General features: G+C 39.2%; 1 protein-coding gene across 3 annotated transcripts in view; it reads left to right on the top strand.

The window, feature by feature from the left end:
* Positions 1-16332, top strand: part of LOC124798400 (peroxisomal multifunctional enzyme type 2) — a 146717-nt gene that overhangs the window by 60216 nt on the left and 70169 nt on the right. For all 3 annotated transcript variants that reach the window (XM_047261786.1, XM_047261787.1, XM_047261785.1), the window contains exons 8-11: positions 2280-2410; positions 4330-4398; positions 4686-4746; positions 4883-5046. In XM_047261786.1, the coding sequence (XP_047117742.1) occupies positions 2280-2410; positions 4330-4398; positions 4686-4746; positions 4883-5046 (425 nt within the window). The remainder of the gene's footprint in view (positions 1-2279; positions 2411-4329; positions 4399-4685; positions 4747-4882; positions 5047-16332) is intronic.

The following is a 16332-nucleotide window of genomic DNA, read 5'->3' as shown; positions in this document are numbered from 1 at the left end:
CTCAAAGAATCACGTGTTTCGTCAACCATAATAGAAAAATGTTCAGTCTTCTTGATTGAAGCCAATCCCTTTCTCAACACAGACTTTCCTAGTAGATCAATGATCTTATTTTGAATATTGTGGGAAGTCCACTTATACCCTGAATGCCCTAACCAATCCTTAAACTCAGGTATGTCATCCTTTCGGAGTTCCAGCATTTGAAAAAAATTTGAGTTTACATCTTTATGCCCCCTAATTGCTAGTCCTTGTCGGCATAGAAATTGCACAGTAGTAAAAATTGTCTCAAGCTAAATGGGCTTTCTTTATATCACTGTCTAACTGTTCATTCAATTGGGAGGCCACACTTCGGTTAGTGATAGAATTTAGCTTCAGAACACCTTCTTTATGCGTAAACGTATTTTCATGGAGACAGAATTTTTCCAAAGCCTTTTTCCAGTTAGAAAACCCTACAGAAGTAAATGCATCTTTCTTTTTTTGAAGAAAATTGTAATAGATTTTAGCACCTGCCTCTTTGCATGTTTTGCAAAAACTTTTTCAGTAGATGCTTCATATTCTAGCCATGTATATTTGATCAACCAAGATGTCTGAAATGATCTTTCCTTACCAGATTGTCCAGACTTTGGCTGTGAATGGTTCGTGTCTGAAGACACGAAGCAATTGATGACACAATAATAGTTGGTGGTTGACTTGCAATATAATTAACTTCCAAGTGCGCCTTTTTGGTAACAAGCTTATTCATTGCAAACTTAATTCACAGTACATTAAGAGACTAAAGTAAACAAATAAAGTATAGTCATATAAAATAGTCCACTCGGTACTAAAGTCAGAATACTAAACTTGTATGCAGCTTGCACTGAATGAAACTATCCACACTGAATGACTGTGACAGCAGGGTGGACTTTATATAGCCACGGCGTCGTAATGTTTTGAAGCGTAAAGGCGACCTGAGGTGGAGGGTTCCAGGTGCTTCTGCTCCAGCCGGTGCCATACTTTACCCGAAGGTTCGTGCACCGAGACAAATTCTAAGTGTGCCATCAGCACCGTAACACTATCATGATTCACACTGCTCGTTTTCAGTTAACCTGCTTACTACCATAATAATTATTTGTTTTAACTCATTACTGAATGTATTTTAAAATGTAACTATTATCAAACAAGGAAAATAAAAAAAAATTCCAACATAGTTTTATGATTTTACAAAGTATAATATAACTAATAATTTTCGTAAATTATTGGGTGGGGGGGGGGGGGTCCACCCCCTCCAAACAAATTTTTGAGGGGGCTCGGGCCCCCTCAGGCCCCATGGAGTTGGCGTCTGTGGTGGGTAGTATTGGTTTAATATAAAAACTGGCAAGAATAATTTGTTGATTATGTTGCCCATATTAACACATTCTGTTGATCACATTCTGTTTACAGAAACACGTTACACCATTATTTAACAGTATTCGTTACCACACAGTTGCGTGACCATATATTTCAGCCCTCTTTCCATTCTAATTCTTTAGTTCCTACTAAGTTTCATTTAGAGTGTCTATCTTTCTCTTTAGATTTTCCAGCTGTCCCATTAAATTGTAACACCATCCTCATCAGTGTGTAACATGTTAATTATCTTTTTCCTCATCCTTATGAGTAGTGTCTGGAGATCAGGGGACAATATTATCTGAATAACTTTCAAAAAAGCCATTTGTCATCAGAGAATCTCTCAAGCCTCTATATATCCCTTTGCCTGTATGTGAAAAGCTGCCAATGGAATGAGGGTAACTTTTTACCAGAAATCTGTTGTCAGCCACGCATTTAATTTCTGCTTAAATTCAAAGCAGGGGTTAGTATCAAACCTGGCACTCCCAAGTGCTGCTCTGCAGTGTTTAACCATATAATATTGTGAATCATCGTAGGAAGTTGCTTACTGTTGATATCATTTAATTTGTATTTGCATTTAAACAGTTGTAGATGTCCAGGGGATACTGTGTTTGTTTAAATTTGTTGCATGTTTAACTTTTCAAAGACTTGTCAGTAACAGTTATCTTTCAGAATGAATTTTGAAATGTATGAGAATAGTACTGGCAGATTTGGAACTGTGAGGGTGGGCCGCAATTCATTCCTGGACAGCTCAGTCAATTATAGTGTTGTCTGTCAAAGCTGAGGTTTTGTATTTGATGAGTCCCAATCTGGCACACAGCTTTAATCAACCAGGAAGTCCAAAACAATTATCAACATTCTAAAAATTCTTTTTTTAGGATTCTTTGAGAATAGCTTTTTGAAATTATTTTCATTCATAGGTCACTTAGTAAGAGGCAAGGGAGTCATCCTTCGACAAAAGCTCACCGATGATGTGATTTTGGAAACAGTGCGTGACAAGTGGCCTGAAGTTATAGACATGTCTGGAGCTCAGCGCCTTGAATCTATCCAGGTCAGCCTAAAACTTAATTTTGTGGCAAAACTTTAAGAGTATTTTGATGTGTATTTCTTAGGTGATTTTCTGTACTAGATATATTTATTGGCATAGCTGTTGAAACTGTTAGTTACCATTAATTTATCTATTATTTAACTTATGAGTCTTTTGCATGTACACTTTTAAGATGTGATATTTAATATTTTTTTGCATTAAATAAAAGCTGAGCATTTCAAGCATATTATAGTAGGACCTTGATACTTCACTATGGTAGGACACTCGTGCATAAGTGTTCCTGGCTGAAAAAAATGTTGATAGTAGTGGTCTGAAGTAACTCGTGCAGTGGCTTTAGGCCAAGGGGCACATTTATTTTATTGTATTTATTTATTCACCCAGGGGTCATATCACAATGATAAATGATTTCTCAAAATAATAAAATGAAAATAAATAACTGAAAATATATATACGCACAAAATATGTAAGTGTGCCTTTATGAGGATAGGTCGGGTGGTTGGCAATAATGGTCTTGATGAAGGAACCTTCCTTGGCATTTGCCTGAAATTATTTAGGAAAACCACGGACAATCTAAATGAGGATGGTCAGACAGAGCAAACTCTATCCTCCATTCGTGCACTTTACTTTGACTGATTAAACAGTAACGTTGACCAAAAAAGCCCAACTACATAAGAAATTAAGGAGGTGGGACCTTGATACCTGAAGCAACCAGAGATTGTTGATAGTTTCAAAGAGTATATTAGGCTATGCTATCTGAGAAAAGAGAAAGTAATACAAGAGAAGGAGAATAGTCAGCTTTGACGTGTGAAATAGTGAAGGCAGCAGGGGAAGAACTTGGCAAAAAATTGGCCTAGTCGATATCTTCCAATAACACAAGATAATATGGCACACAGGATAGACAACATTTCTGCATAATTGCTGTGAAGCTTGGGAAAACATAGCATGACAGGACTGTTGCACCTGGTTGTTGTTGTTGTTGTGGTTCTTCACCTGGTATGTACAATATATGTGACAGGTGAAATAATCTCAAGACTTGAAGAATTCCAGTACTAAAGAAGTTAGGTACTGACAGGTATTACTGAACCATTAGTTTAATAAATCACTGTTGTAAAATAACATTAGATATCTAGGGAAAGATGAACAGTTGTTAAGTCAAGCTGGGGGAAGATCAGTTTGGTTTCTTGGAGAGATGTAGAGACGCATGTTAATGCTGATGCTGTGAGTTAGAAGATAGGTTGGAGAAAGAATAATCTACATTGATAACATTTGTAGATTTAGAGAAAGTAAAGGCTGTTCACACAGTGATAATATATTTACCATAAAAAGAATTTTAGAGAAATTATGAGAATTCAGTGTAGAGAGACATGTCACTTTTATTGACTTCAAAACAGCTTTTGACCCTGTGAACAGGACATAATGATTAAAGCTGGATGTCCTAGACATCTTATTAAAGCTATAACAAGCCTATACATGGACACAAATAATAATAAAAGTTGGTAATAACAAAAACTGAAGAAATCACTACCAATAAGGAACTTAAACAAGAGTGTAGCCTGTTACCAATCTTATTTAATGTATATAAAAATGATTTGACAAAAAACTGGGGCCATGAAATTAATCCAGGTTACTGATAAATAGAAATGAGTACATTCATATTCTTATGTGCGCAGATGATGTTACCATTTTGGAAGAAAGTGATGATGAGCTAGAGAAAGCAGTCTGTAAATTACATCAGTTAGCGGGAAGAGAATATAACTTTCAAATATCATCATAGAATTTAGAGTCCCAGTTTGGCATGCAGACTTAAACTGTCAGGAAGTTAAACAAGAGCATACACCTGCCTGCACAGCGAAAAATTCATTATGTTTTGATTGATCGTTGTGTGGTAGAATAAGTCATACCATCAATTGGTAATGTTGCAGGAAGCATCAGGCTCGTTAATGACAGCCTTGGAGGAAATGAAAGCAGGTGGAGCAGTGCCCACTGGACAGGTAAGAATGATGAAAATGTTCTTGTCCTTTTACGACAGTATTGTGAAAACGATAGATTGCTACTCATCATATAGAGAAGATGGAGCAATCTATCTTTTTCACCATACTATTGTTATTACATCCTGTACTTTCCTTTATTTTTGTGTCTTTATGAACTTATTGTGTTTCATTTTGAGTGCCTAAATGTTCAAAGCTTGAAATATTTTTTCATATGTTATACTTATTCAGAGTAGTTGGTGGCTGTCAGTTTGCTGTTAATAAAGTCCTATTTTTTTACAATTTTACAGAAATCAGTGTCTGGTCAGTACTTGTACACAAACAGGGACCTCATCCTTTATGCCCTTGGAAGTAAGTTTTCTTAATATTACAGTATTGTTGCAGAGAGACTGTCATTGCTGTTGCAATTTAATGCATCTAAGATTTGGTAGTGACAATTTATAATCCAGCTTATTAGTGTTGCTACAACAGTGACATCTGTTTACAGTTGGTGCGACAGTTACTGACCCGAGTGACCTCAAATACCTGTATGAACTACATGAAGATTTCGCAGCCATCCCCTCGTTTTGGATTCTCCCTGGCCAAGTTGCTATGATGGGATCTGGTTTAATTGGTGATGTCGTTCCTGGTAAAGAGGTCGATTTTTCTAAGGTGTGTGGTATTGTGAAGTTTGTTTTTCCTTTCAGTGTTTTCTGTAAAAGTAGTTTTCTGTTAACATTAGAATCATAAAAAATGTTGCTATGAATTTGTAGCCATGTGAAGCACAGAAAATGATTCGAGGAAAGATACAAATGGTGACAAAAATGCCACAAAGAAAAATAATTGTGTTGTGGCTTGGAATTGTTAATGATGAGATCTTTATTATTTCTCATTCTTATTTGTATAGATGTTCTCAGTGTACGACCATAGCATTCCCTGTGATGTATTTTGATTTTCTTTCTCTTTTACAAAAAGTATTACACAAAGGAGTGGAAACAAAATTCACTGACAGTTATATTCTCATAGTTAACACTTTTTGAGAGTGCTCTTATTTTAATTTGTTGTTATTATTTTGTTTGGCCCCTTAAAGAACACGTAGGACCATTAGCTATAATGAAAGTTCATGTAGAATGTAAATACTTTAGGAGTAAAGGAGACCAAAAAGGCATGCCCCTTGCTATCTGAATTTCACCTTCCTTTCTGTCAGTTGGAAGTGAGAATTAATGTTTCCTCGGTATTTATTGTTTCAGTTTCTCAATGCTACTGACATTGATGACTGAAGATGATTTTTCTAACAGTGTAGAGCAATTCTGGGAGAATGGGTTCCTGTTAAGCAGTAGTGAAGGTTAGCTTTAGTGGGAAGGAGTTTCTTACTGTAGAAGTTCCAGTTATTTGTGGAGGTACTACATAATTTTTCTGCACAGTCATTGAGACTGTCCTGATAAATACTTGAAGTGTTTAATATGAGTAATAAAGTCATATCTCATTACAAGGCACCCCCAGTTCTGTGTATTTTGATTTGAAGCTCAGTTTCGACAAGAGCAACACAAAATGTTTACAGGGCATGACTGGTTTTTGTGATAGTCCTAGTGATCATTGCAAGGTCATCAGATGAGGTGAGGCATGTGATAGTTCTTATTTTACCTCATGTTCCTATGTGTATTCCAGGTATTTCTTTTTATCTTGTTTTTTTGATCTTATCAAACGTGCTGAAAAGAAGTGCATGTAACCCATCACTTTACTACACTGCTATTTTTATTTCAAAAGATTCAGAGGTTTTTTCCTATGTGTTTTGCCATAGAGGTTGTATTTATTAAAGTATGTTGGGTTAATTTGGTTGTTTTTCAATTGACACTATATTCATACAGCACATTAAACAAGGTGGTGTGACCAATTGAGTCACAGATTATTTTAAAATCCACAAATATGACCACTTTACAAACCGATTAACAGTGCTGCAGAATCATCTTGAGGTCCCAGAATGTTGTGCGTATGAGCTCTCATACCATTATACAGGGCTATTACAAATGATTGAAGCGATTTCATAAATTCGCTGTAGCTCCATTCATTTACATATGGTCACGACACACTACAGGTATGTAGAAAAACTCATAAAGTTTTGTGCGGCTGAAGCCACACTTCAGGTTTCTGCCGCCAGAGCGCTCAAGAGCGCAGTGAGACAAAATGGCGACAGGAGCCGAAAAAGCATATGTCGTGCTTGAAATGCACTCACATCAGTCAATCGTAACAGTGCAATGACACTTCAGGACGAAGTTCAACAAAGATCCACCAACTGCTAACTCCATTCGGCGATGGTATGCCCAGTTTAAAGCTTCTGGATGCCTCTGTAAGGGGAAATCAACGGGTCGGCCTGCAGTGAGCGAAGAAGCGGTTGAACGCGTGCGGGCAAGTTTCACGCGTAGCCCGCGGAAGTTGACGAATAAAGCAAGCAGGGAGCTAAACGTACCACACCCGACAGTTTGGAAAATCTTACGGAAAAGGCTAAAGCAGAAGCCTTAACGTTTACAATTGCTACAAGCCCTGACACCCGATGACAAAGTCAAACGCTTTGAATTTTCGGCGCGGTTGCAACAGCTCATGGAAGAGGATGCGTTCAGTGCGAAACTTGTTTTCAGTGATGAAACAACATTTTTTCTTAATGGTGAAGTGAACAGACACAGTGTGCGAATCTGGGCGGTAGAGAATCCTCACGCATTCGTGCAGCAAATTCGCAGTACACCAAAAGTTAACGTGTTTTGTGCAATCTCACGGTTTAAAGTTTACGGCCCCTTTTTCTTGTGCGAAAAAAACGTTACAGGACACGTGTATCTGGACATGCTGGAAAATTGGTTCATGCCACAACTGGAGACCGACAGCGCCGACTTCATCTTTCAACAGGATGGTGCTCCACCGCACTTCCATCATGATGTTCGGCATTTCTTAAACAGGAGGTTGGAAAACCGATGGATCGGTCGTGGTGGAGATCATGCTCAGCAATTCATGTCATGGCCTCCACACTCTCCCGACTTAACCCCATGCGATTTCTTTCTGTGGAGTTATGTGAAAGATTCAGTGTTTAAACCTCCTCTACCAAGAAACGTGCCAGAACTGCGAGCTCGCATCAACGATGCTTTCGAACTCATTGATGGGGACATGCTGCGCAGAGTGTGGGAGGAACTTGATTATCGGCTTGATATCTGCCGAATCACTAAAGGGGCACATATCGAACATTTGTGAATGCCTAAAAAAACTTTTTGAGTTTTTGTATGTGTGTGCAAAGCGTTGTGAAAATATCTCAAATAATAAAGTTATTGTAGAGCTGTGAAATCGCTTCAATCATTTGTAATAACCCTGTATATTCCAAACAGTGAAAATATGTTCATCCTGTAAAAACTTGCAAATTAAATTTGAATCAGACGTACTTTACAAAATGAAGAAAACAAGTGAAGGATGATCACTTTGTGAATTGACTGACAGTGCTGAAGATTCATTTTGAGATTCCAGACTGTTCTGTGTACAAGCTCTCATATTATTACACATTCCAAATTTGAAAATATTTTTATCCAGTAAATAACTTGTAACTCAAATTTGTGTCATCTACATGTACATCTATACTCCACAAATCACCTCATGGTATGTGGTAAAAGGTATTTGGTGTACCAGTCCCACTTCCCCTTTTTTTCCATCTGTGAATGGTTCACAGGAAGAACAATTGCTGGTAAGCTTCCTTGTGGGCTCGAGTCTGTCTAATTTTATCTCCATTGCCTTTTTGCAAGATGTACGTAAGAGGAAGCATTATATTGGTTGACTCTTCTAGGAACATAAGCTCTTGGAATTGTAATAGTAAACTGCAACTTGATGCAGAACACTTCTCTTGCAGCAGCTGCCACTGGAGTTGTCAGAGCATCTCCATGATGCTTTTGCACTTACGAATGAAGCTGTTACAAAATGTGCTTCTCTTCTTTGGATCTTCTCTATTTCCCATATCAATCCTACCTCGTACAGGTCCCAGACTGATGAGGAATATTCAAGTATTGTCAAATGAGAGATTTGTAAGTTACCTCCTTTGTGAGTAGACTACATTTCCTGAGAATTCCACCAATGAATATCTGTATTACTTGTGATTAGTTTTATGTAATTGTCCCTCTTTAAAACACTCCACACACATACTCCTAAATATTATATAGGTGCAACTGCTTTCAGTTATTGTTCTGCTATTGTGTAATCATACGAGGGTCAGTCAAAAAGTAATGCCTCCTATTTTTTTTTCTACGTTTAATTGTCAGGAAATTTAAATGCAATTACATAGGTTGAAAACCACAACATTGAGGATCATTTTGTCATTTTTCAATGTAATCTCCGCCCATCTCTACAGTTTTGGTCCATCTTTGAACAAGGGCATGTATCCCAGCACGGTAAAAATCACAGCTCTGCTTCCTAAGCCATTGACGCACGGATGTTTTGACGGCCTCCTCATCTTCAAAATGAATCCCACGATGAGCTTCTTTTAGTGGCCCGAACAGATGGAAGTCTGATGGTGCCAGGTCAGGGCTGTATGGGGGATGAGGCAAAACTTCCCATCCAATTTTGACAATCTCGTCAGAGGTGTGACGACTGGTGTGTGGTCTTGCATTGTCATGCAAAAGAAGAACATCTGCCATTGATTTTGTTGGGCGAACTCGCTGAAGACGTGCTTTAAGTTTGTTGAGGGTTGTGACGTATGGAACAGAATTTATTGTGCATCCCTGCTCCAAAAAATCAACCAGAATCACACCCTCTGTATCCCAGAAAACTGTTGCCATAACTTTCCCTGCCGATCGCACAGTTTTTGAATTTTTTCTTCCTCGGCGAGCTTGTGTGACGCCACTCCATTGACTGCCTCTTTGATTCGGGTTCAAAAAAATGCACCCATGTTTCGTCCCCGGTCACAATTTTTTTCAGAAACTCATCTCCCTCCAAACGGAAGCGCTGCAAGTGTTGGGAGGCTATTGTTTTCCTTGCCTCTTTATTCTGATCGGTTAACATTCTTGGAACCCACCGTGCACAAACTTTTGAGTACCCCAATTGTTTAATAATCGTGATCACACTGCCTTTACTAAGAGAAATAATGCGACACACTTCATCTGCAGTCACCCGACGGTCACCACGAATGATGTCATCAACTTGCTGAATGTTGTGTGGAGTCACTGCACTCACCGGCCTGCCGCTCCGCTTTTCGTCAGTCAACGGTGTTTGCCCTTCAGCTTCCTTACAACGACGAACCCATCGTCTAACAGTGCTGACATCCACTGTCACAACACCATACACCTTCTTCAGTCTTTCATGAATGCGTATGGGCGTTTCACCTTCTGCATTCAAGAATTCAATCGCACAACGCTGTCTCAAACGAACATCGATGTCGGCCATCTTACAAACTTCTGCTGTGCTGCCACCTGTAGACACAGAAAGTTACTACTGCAGTGGATTGCAGAAGAAGGTTTGAGGAATGGCGCCAAATTCAAATTTTTCACTTAACTTAATTTCTTTAAGTAGAAAAAAAATGGGAGGCATTACTTTTTGACCGACCCTCGTACATTAATTGATCTTTCTGTCTGTCTATGTGCAATATGTCACATTTATTTATGTTGAGGATCAGTTGACAACCATTGCACCAAGTGTTGATCCCTTGTTGGTCTTCCTGCATTTTGCTACAATTTTGTGGCATTGTGATTTCTTCGTATACGAAAGTGTAACCTGTAAAGAGCCTCATGGAACTTCCGACATTATCCACTAGGTCATTTATATCTATTGTGAAAAGTAATGATCCCTTGGGATATGCCTGAAGTTCCTTTTATGTCTTAAGATATCTTTCCGTTGAGAATGACTGCCTTGCTAGAAGTTCTTCTGTCCATTCATGTAGCTGGTCTGATACTCCACACACGTGTATTTTCTTCTTAAGGTAGCAATGGGGAACTGTATCAAATGCATCTGAGCTGGGTTTCATGCAGTCATTTTCAGAATCCATGTAAATTCCTGCAGAGGTCTTCAGAAAAATGGACGGCTGAAAGGCATTTAATGTGACATCTTCTAGAAGAAGAGCGAGTTCATTTGTATATTTTACATGTAATTGTATTGGTACCCCATCAGGTCTAGCGGCCTTTCCTCCATTGAGTGATTTCATTTGATTTTCAATCCGATTATTTCTTTTTTCATATATCTGTCATTCTAACTTTTGTGTGACAATTTAGTGGAGAAACTACTGTGCGATCTTCCTCAGTGAAACAGTTCTGAAAAAGATGATTGGTATTTTGGCCTTCTCTTTGTCATCCTCCATTTCAGTGCCATTATGGTCACAGTGCATCTGGACAGAATTGCTCTGATCCATTTACCGTTTTTAACACAAGACTAAAACTTTTTGGGATTTTCTATCAAGTCAGTAGATAGAATTTTACTTTCAGATTTGTTGAACTTTTCACACAATGATAATTTGGAATTCATTTGGTTTTTGTTTGTCTATAAGGCCTTGGCACTTTTAAATTTGCAGTGAAGCTCTTTTTGCTTTCATAGCAGTTTTCTAACCCAGGTGTTGAACTGTGTGGGTCTTTCCCATCCCTCACAACTTTGCTCAGCACATACCTGTCTAAAGTGTGTTGCACAATATGCTTTAACTTTGTCCATTGCTGCTCCACATTGTCAGTGCTGGAGATAAAATTTTCATGTTGCCAACTAAGGCAATCTCAAATCCATTTCCTGCAGCAGCTCTTGCTTAACACTTTCGCTGCGGCTGACGCTTATAAGCGTCAAAACAAGCCATGAGCCAGTGCGGCTGATGCTTAAAAGCGTCGTCGCTCACTGTCGGTTTACTCAGTCGAGCTGCAGCGTCTAAGCTAGCATCAAAGCATGTAAACTTTTGTTTTGTGTGGTCAGTTATCGAATGTATATTGTTCGTAATGTCGGCTAATGAACCGATACCTGGACCTTCCAGTGTGAAAAGGAGTAGGAAAAGTGTTAAATTCACATAGGAACAGCTACTTAGTGTACTAGATGACAGTGATTTTCTGTGTAGTGAGGACGAGGCATACCATGGAGATCATCATTTAGAGGCTGGAGAAAAATTGCAGAGTGATGATAGCGTGGAAGCACAGCTTTCGAATCTGTTTCGTGACAGTTCCAAATCTGACGACGATACGGACCATGATGATTGTGTGGAAATCGACGACGAAAAAGAGCCAAGCGTCCCCTGGGTATCTATCAAAAATGTAGATGGCTAATTCTCTCATACCAGGAGCAGACATGCCACTAAATTGACGATCTCTATCTGAGTAAATCTTAAAAATGCGCATTTGAAGTAAATATAATTTCAAATGAATCCAGTTACCTTTTTGCTTTTTAAGAATTTGCGTTTTGGAATCCAAATTTTTCCTGAATGCAGTGAATTTGTTGCTTGTTTGAATTGTATTTTTTGTTACATTATCAACAAATCAAGAACATTTGAATGACGCCTGTGACCCCTATGGGTGTCAGACAGCAAACAGACTTTAAAACATGACCACAATACAGTCGAAGCTTAATTGAAGTAACGCGTCTAAGATGTCATCATTAAGTCAGTATAGAACATGATCCTACAGATCTTACAAGGTCTTGACGTCAGCCTGTAGCTCAGGTGTGCTTAGGAGCGTCGGCTCCGAGCGGTTACCTGCCGTTTCAGTGTGTTACCAGCCCGCACTCGCACGTTGCCGGGCCGCACCGGAGAGTTGCGCGCCTGCACCGATGCCGCAGCGAAAGTGTTAAGCAGAATCATCTTCCTGTATCTCTTTATATTCCTATTTACAGCCTTATTCAATGGTGCTGTAACAGTGTTATGATCACTGATTCCCTGTTCTGCACTGGTCAAAAAGCTCAGGGCTATTTGTCACCAGGAGATCTAAGCTGTTAACTTCACAAGTTAGTTCTATGATTGACTGCTCAAGATAATTTTTTGTTAAGCCATTTAGAACTATTTCACATGATTCCTTGTCTCTACTACCCCCTTCTCCCTTTACTCACTTGAGTCTCCCTACCTGTAGCTGCAGAATTGAAACCATCACCTTAAACTGTAACATGACAAAGAAAATTATGTGAAATATTCTCCAAGCCCCCCACCCATCCCCCAAAAATGTTCTGCCACTGCTGCTCATGTGGCAAGGGGGGGGGGGGGGGTTGTCTATAAAATCATCCAATGACCCTGTTTGATCCGTCAGATGTACTTCACAAAAAGAAGATAAAAACTTTTTATGCTATGTTGGAAACAAGTGAAGGCTGGATTTGAAATACTTCATTACTCAGAAGTAGGGGGCAGAGCTTCTTCTTACATATTGTGCTCAAGAGTTGATTAGGAAACTTTACAGTGCTCTCTGGACACATATGTGAAGCAGCTACATGTCAAAACATCTCATTCAGAAATGAATTATCATTTAACAAATTTTATTTTGAATATGTGTTTGAAAGCAGAATTTTTCAAATGACTTTTAAGATCAAAACCACACAACTCATTCAGCATTGAACAACATTTTCCAGTACTTACAGACTGTCATATGTAGAGTTTGTCACGCTTTTACATGGCTGTTCCACATGTATGAAAGATATATTATTATTCTGAATTGTTGTTGATTGCCACATCTGCATCTTTGAATGATTCAGTAATTTCATTCATTCCCACATGATATTCCATCAATCCCATTGTTGATGGATGTTGAATGAGTCAAGGTGTACATTAACTGGTGGAAGCGGCCACTACAGGCTTCTTCTGTAAAGTATACTAATAACCCAGTACAACTAGTGATAAGCTACTCACTTTGACAGCTATAGAAGTTACACCATCTACATAAAAGATAGCAAATGTGTGTACTGGTATTTCATTCAGTTCCTTCCTAGAAGCGAGACAAATAATTTCAATCAGTATTCCTCTTGAGATATAAATAAACATACTTGGATAGTTTTCCAGGTGTGTCTACAGATAACAGTAATTTGTTGCTCAGTACATTATGTAAATTACATGATGAAACATGCCCCTATATTGCTAAAACCACAACTTTAGTTGTTATGCATATTTTGTGTAAACGGAATTAGGTAATTTAATGTTAGGTATTTTAATAGTGCTGCATTTATACACAGCAGTAATGCATGTTAAGGTCATAAAGGAGATAAACAAGACCACTTTTTTAAATATACTGTAAAAGCTTGAAACTGTGAACATTGCTGTTTGCTATGAATCCAGTGTAACACAAAAATCTGTCTAGTCACAAGCTGCTACGGCCTAGTCATTGCACTTGAGTGTCAGACTTGGAAATTGGATGCGATTGTTACTCACCCAAGTGCTAAAAATTGGTGTTGATGGTGTAACAGATGTCAGATGGATGTAATGAAATAGGAGCTACTTATGAGCTGTAATGAAAATTTTACTTGTGTTGCTGTGCTTCATCTTTCCATCTCTAATTAGAAGCAGAATATTGCTTTGGAACTTTGAAATTTAACACTTTATAGGTACCTGTTTGTATAAGGGGCATTCAAAAATAAATGAGCCGATGGCATAATTACAGAAATCAATACCTGTATGTTAGAAGTATTGACCCTGGCTGTTGAGACACTTGTCCCACTGTGACACTTGGCGGTGAATAGCTGTCTGCTGCAGGGATAACAAGTTCCGCACATACAGCTAGACGTGGTCATCTGAGGTGAATCATTTGCCCCTCAGAGCCTTTTTAAGGGGACCAAAAATGGCGTAATCACAGGGAGAGAGGTCCAGACTGTATGGAGGGTGGTCAAGAACCTCCCATTTGAATTTCTGCAGGAGTGCCATGACTGTGTTGGCCGTATGAGGCTTTGCATTGTCGTGGAGCAGAATGACCCCACGGGTGAGATAGCCTGGTAGTTTTGATTTGATCACTTGGCGAAGGGTAGTCAAGGTTTGTGAGTAACACTGGGCATTCACTGTTGTCCCGTGCTGCAGGAAGTGAACCAGGAGGATGCCATCTTGGCCACAGAAGAACATCAGCATAACCTTTTCTGCAATCGTGTGGATAGCCTTGGCATTTTTTGGTGGTGGTGACCCTGGATGCTTCCACTGGACTCCGTTGTTTTGATTCTGGTTCAAAGTGGTGACACAATGACTCATCTCCAGCCACCACTCGTGCCAGGAACGCATTCCCTTCCCGTGCATGGTGCTGCAGATGAGTAAGACAGTAGGCCATTCGACATGCTTCCTTCGCTGGTTGAAGACTGTGGGGCACACACTTTGCACATGTGTATCATTCCTTCATGATGGTGTGAACACTTCCGATGCTCAATCCAGTCACGGTGGCTATGGCTTTCACTGTCAGTTGGCGGTCCTGGGTAATGAGTGCACCTACCAGCTAGACGATGTCATCAGTAATGCAGTGTGATGTTTGAGACTGTGCATCATCGGCTAACGACACCCCTCCTCACCTGAAATGCTTGTGCCAAGCCTTTACCCTTGCAAGGGACCTGCAGTGTTCACCGTACACTTGTGACATTCGTTGATGAATGTCCGTTCCTCCTACTTCTTCCGCTGTCAGAAAATGAACAGTACCTCTTTAGCTTCAAAAAAGGTATGACATCTTGAAAGAAATCACTTTTTCACATGACACAGTTTTTTATTTGAAATAAGCACATTATTTCCTTGGTAATTATCAAATTTAATCCACTGAAAATTATCAATCAAGATCAGACAACATATGCTTACATTAAGTCAGCATGTGGTGATCCACACGACAGTGTTTAAAAGATCAACATAATTTACATGTGGTTCTTTGCTGGTCCACTTGTTAAAATCTAGCGACATGAACACCTGACAGTTCAGGGACAGAATTGTTTTTTCAAAGGTATAAAAAGATCTCAATAATTAGTAAAACTTCTGTACCTCAATTAAAAATCCCACTCAGAATTAAAGAACTGAAAGCATGCTCCATCTAACAAGAAGGAGAATCCTGCACAAAATCAAAAAGAAATGTCCGGTAAACAGAATAAAAACAAGTAAATTTTAAGGTAATTCTGCCTGAAGAAGGAGCCACTGGTGCCAAAAGCCTGCCTAATTGTAATCTGAATAGATTTTTTTATCTATCCAATTATCTTATTCTGTCAAAAATTGATTGTTTTCCAAGTAAATGGTAAGTCACTTGTTAAGTCAGATGTTGAATATGTGTGCATGTTAAAGTCTGCCCATGTAAACTCTCAGATATTCCCAGTTCCTCACTCTCTGAACTGGTTCTCCAACTTGTAGACTGGAAAGTGGAGTTGAAAACTGCACTGACAAAAGGATTATATGCTGCTGTGGTATGAATATGGATTCATAATGAGTTCAGAGAAGCTAAAAAAGCTTAGGGAAGACCCTGGTGTTTGTGTCTACAGGAGAGATATTTTAAACTGGCTGGTGCCTCTGTGCTTACTGGGGCACGGTTAGCAGTAGGGTGAGTGATGGTTACTACTCTACAACTGCCCGTCACAACAGCCATTCTGGCAAGTGCGCATTTCACATAATGTTACGCTATAGCCTCTCAGTGAAGCTGTGGATACAGAAGCTCTCTGGCCTTATTTCACAACTCTCACAACCACATCCAATAATAGGAGTTTTAATGCATGTAATAAGTCAGTAAAGTAAAGTCACATGGCAAGAATGGATGGGAGACCCCGAAGGGCAAGTTCAGCTGCCTAATTGGGAAGGTTTTTTCCTATTCTCTGCACCTGCAGGCACCTTTTCATCCTGAAGTATGAGAGTTGTGAGGTAAGTACATCTATTAAGTTAGGAGACTGTTGTGTGCTGTGCTGTGGTGTGTGTGTGTGTGTGTGTGTGTGTGTGTGTGTGTGTGTGTGTGTGTGTGTCATGTTCATGTTGTAGGTGGTGAATGAAACCCAATTAGAAAGGCTATGTCTCACCTCTGTGTATGGCAATACACTTTAATGATGCAATGGGGTCATCCTCCA

The sequence above is a fragment of the Schistocerca piceifrons genome, chromosome 5 (assembly GCF_021461385.2).
Source record: "Schistocerca piceifrons isolate TAMUIC-IGC-003096 chromosome 5, iqSchPice1.1, whole genome shotgun sequence".
Classification (NCBI taxonomy): Eukaryota; Metazoa; Arthropoda; class Insecta; order Orthoptera; family Acrididae; genus Schistocerca; species Schistocerca piceifrons.
This window is presented reverse-complemented; position numbering and strand designations above follow the sequence as displayed.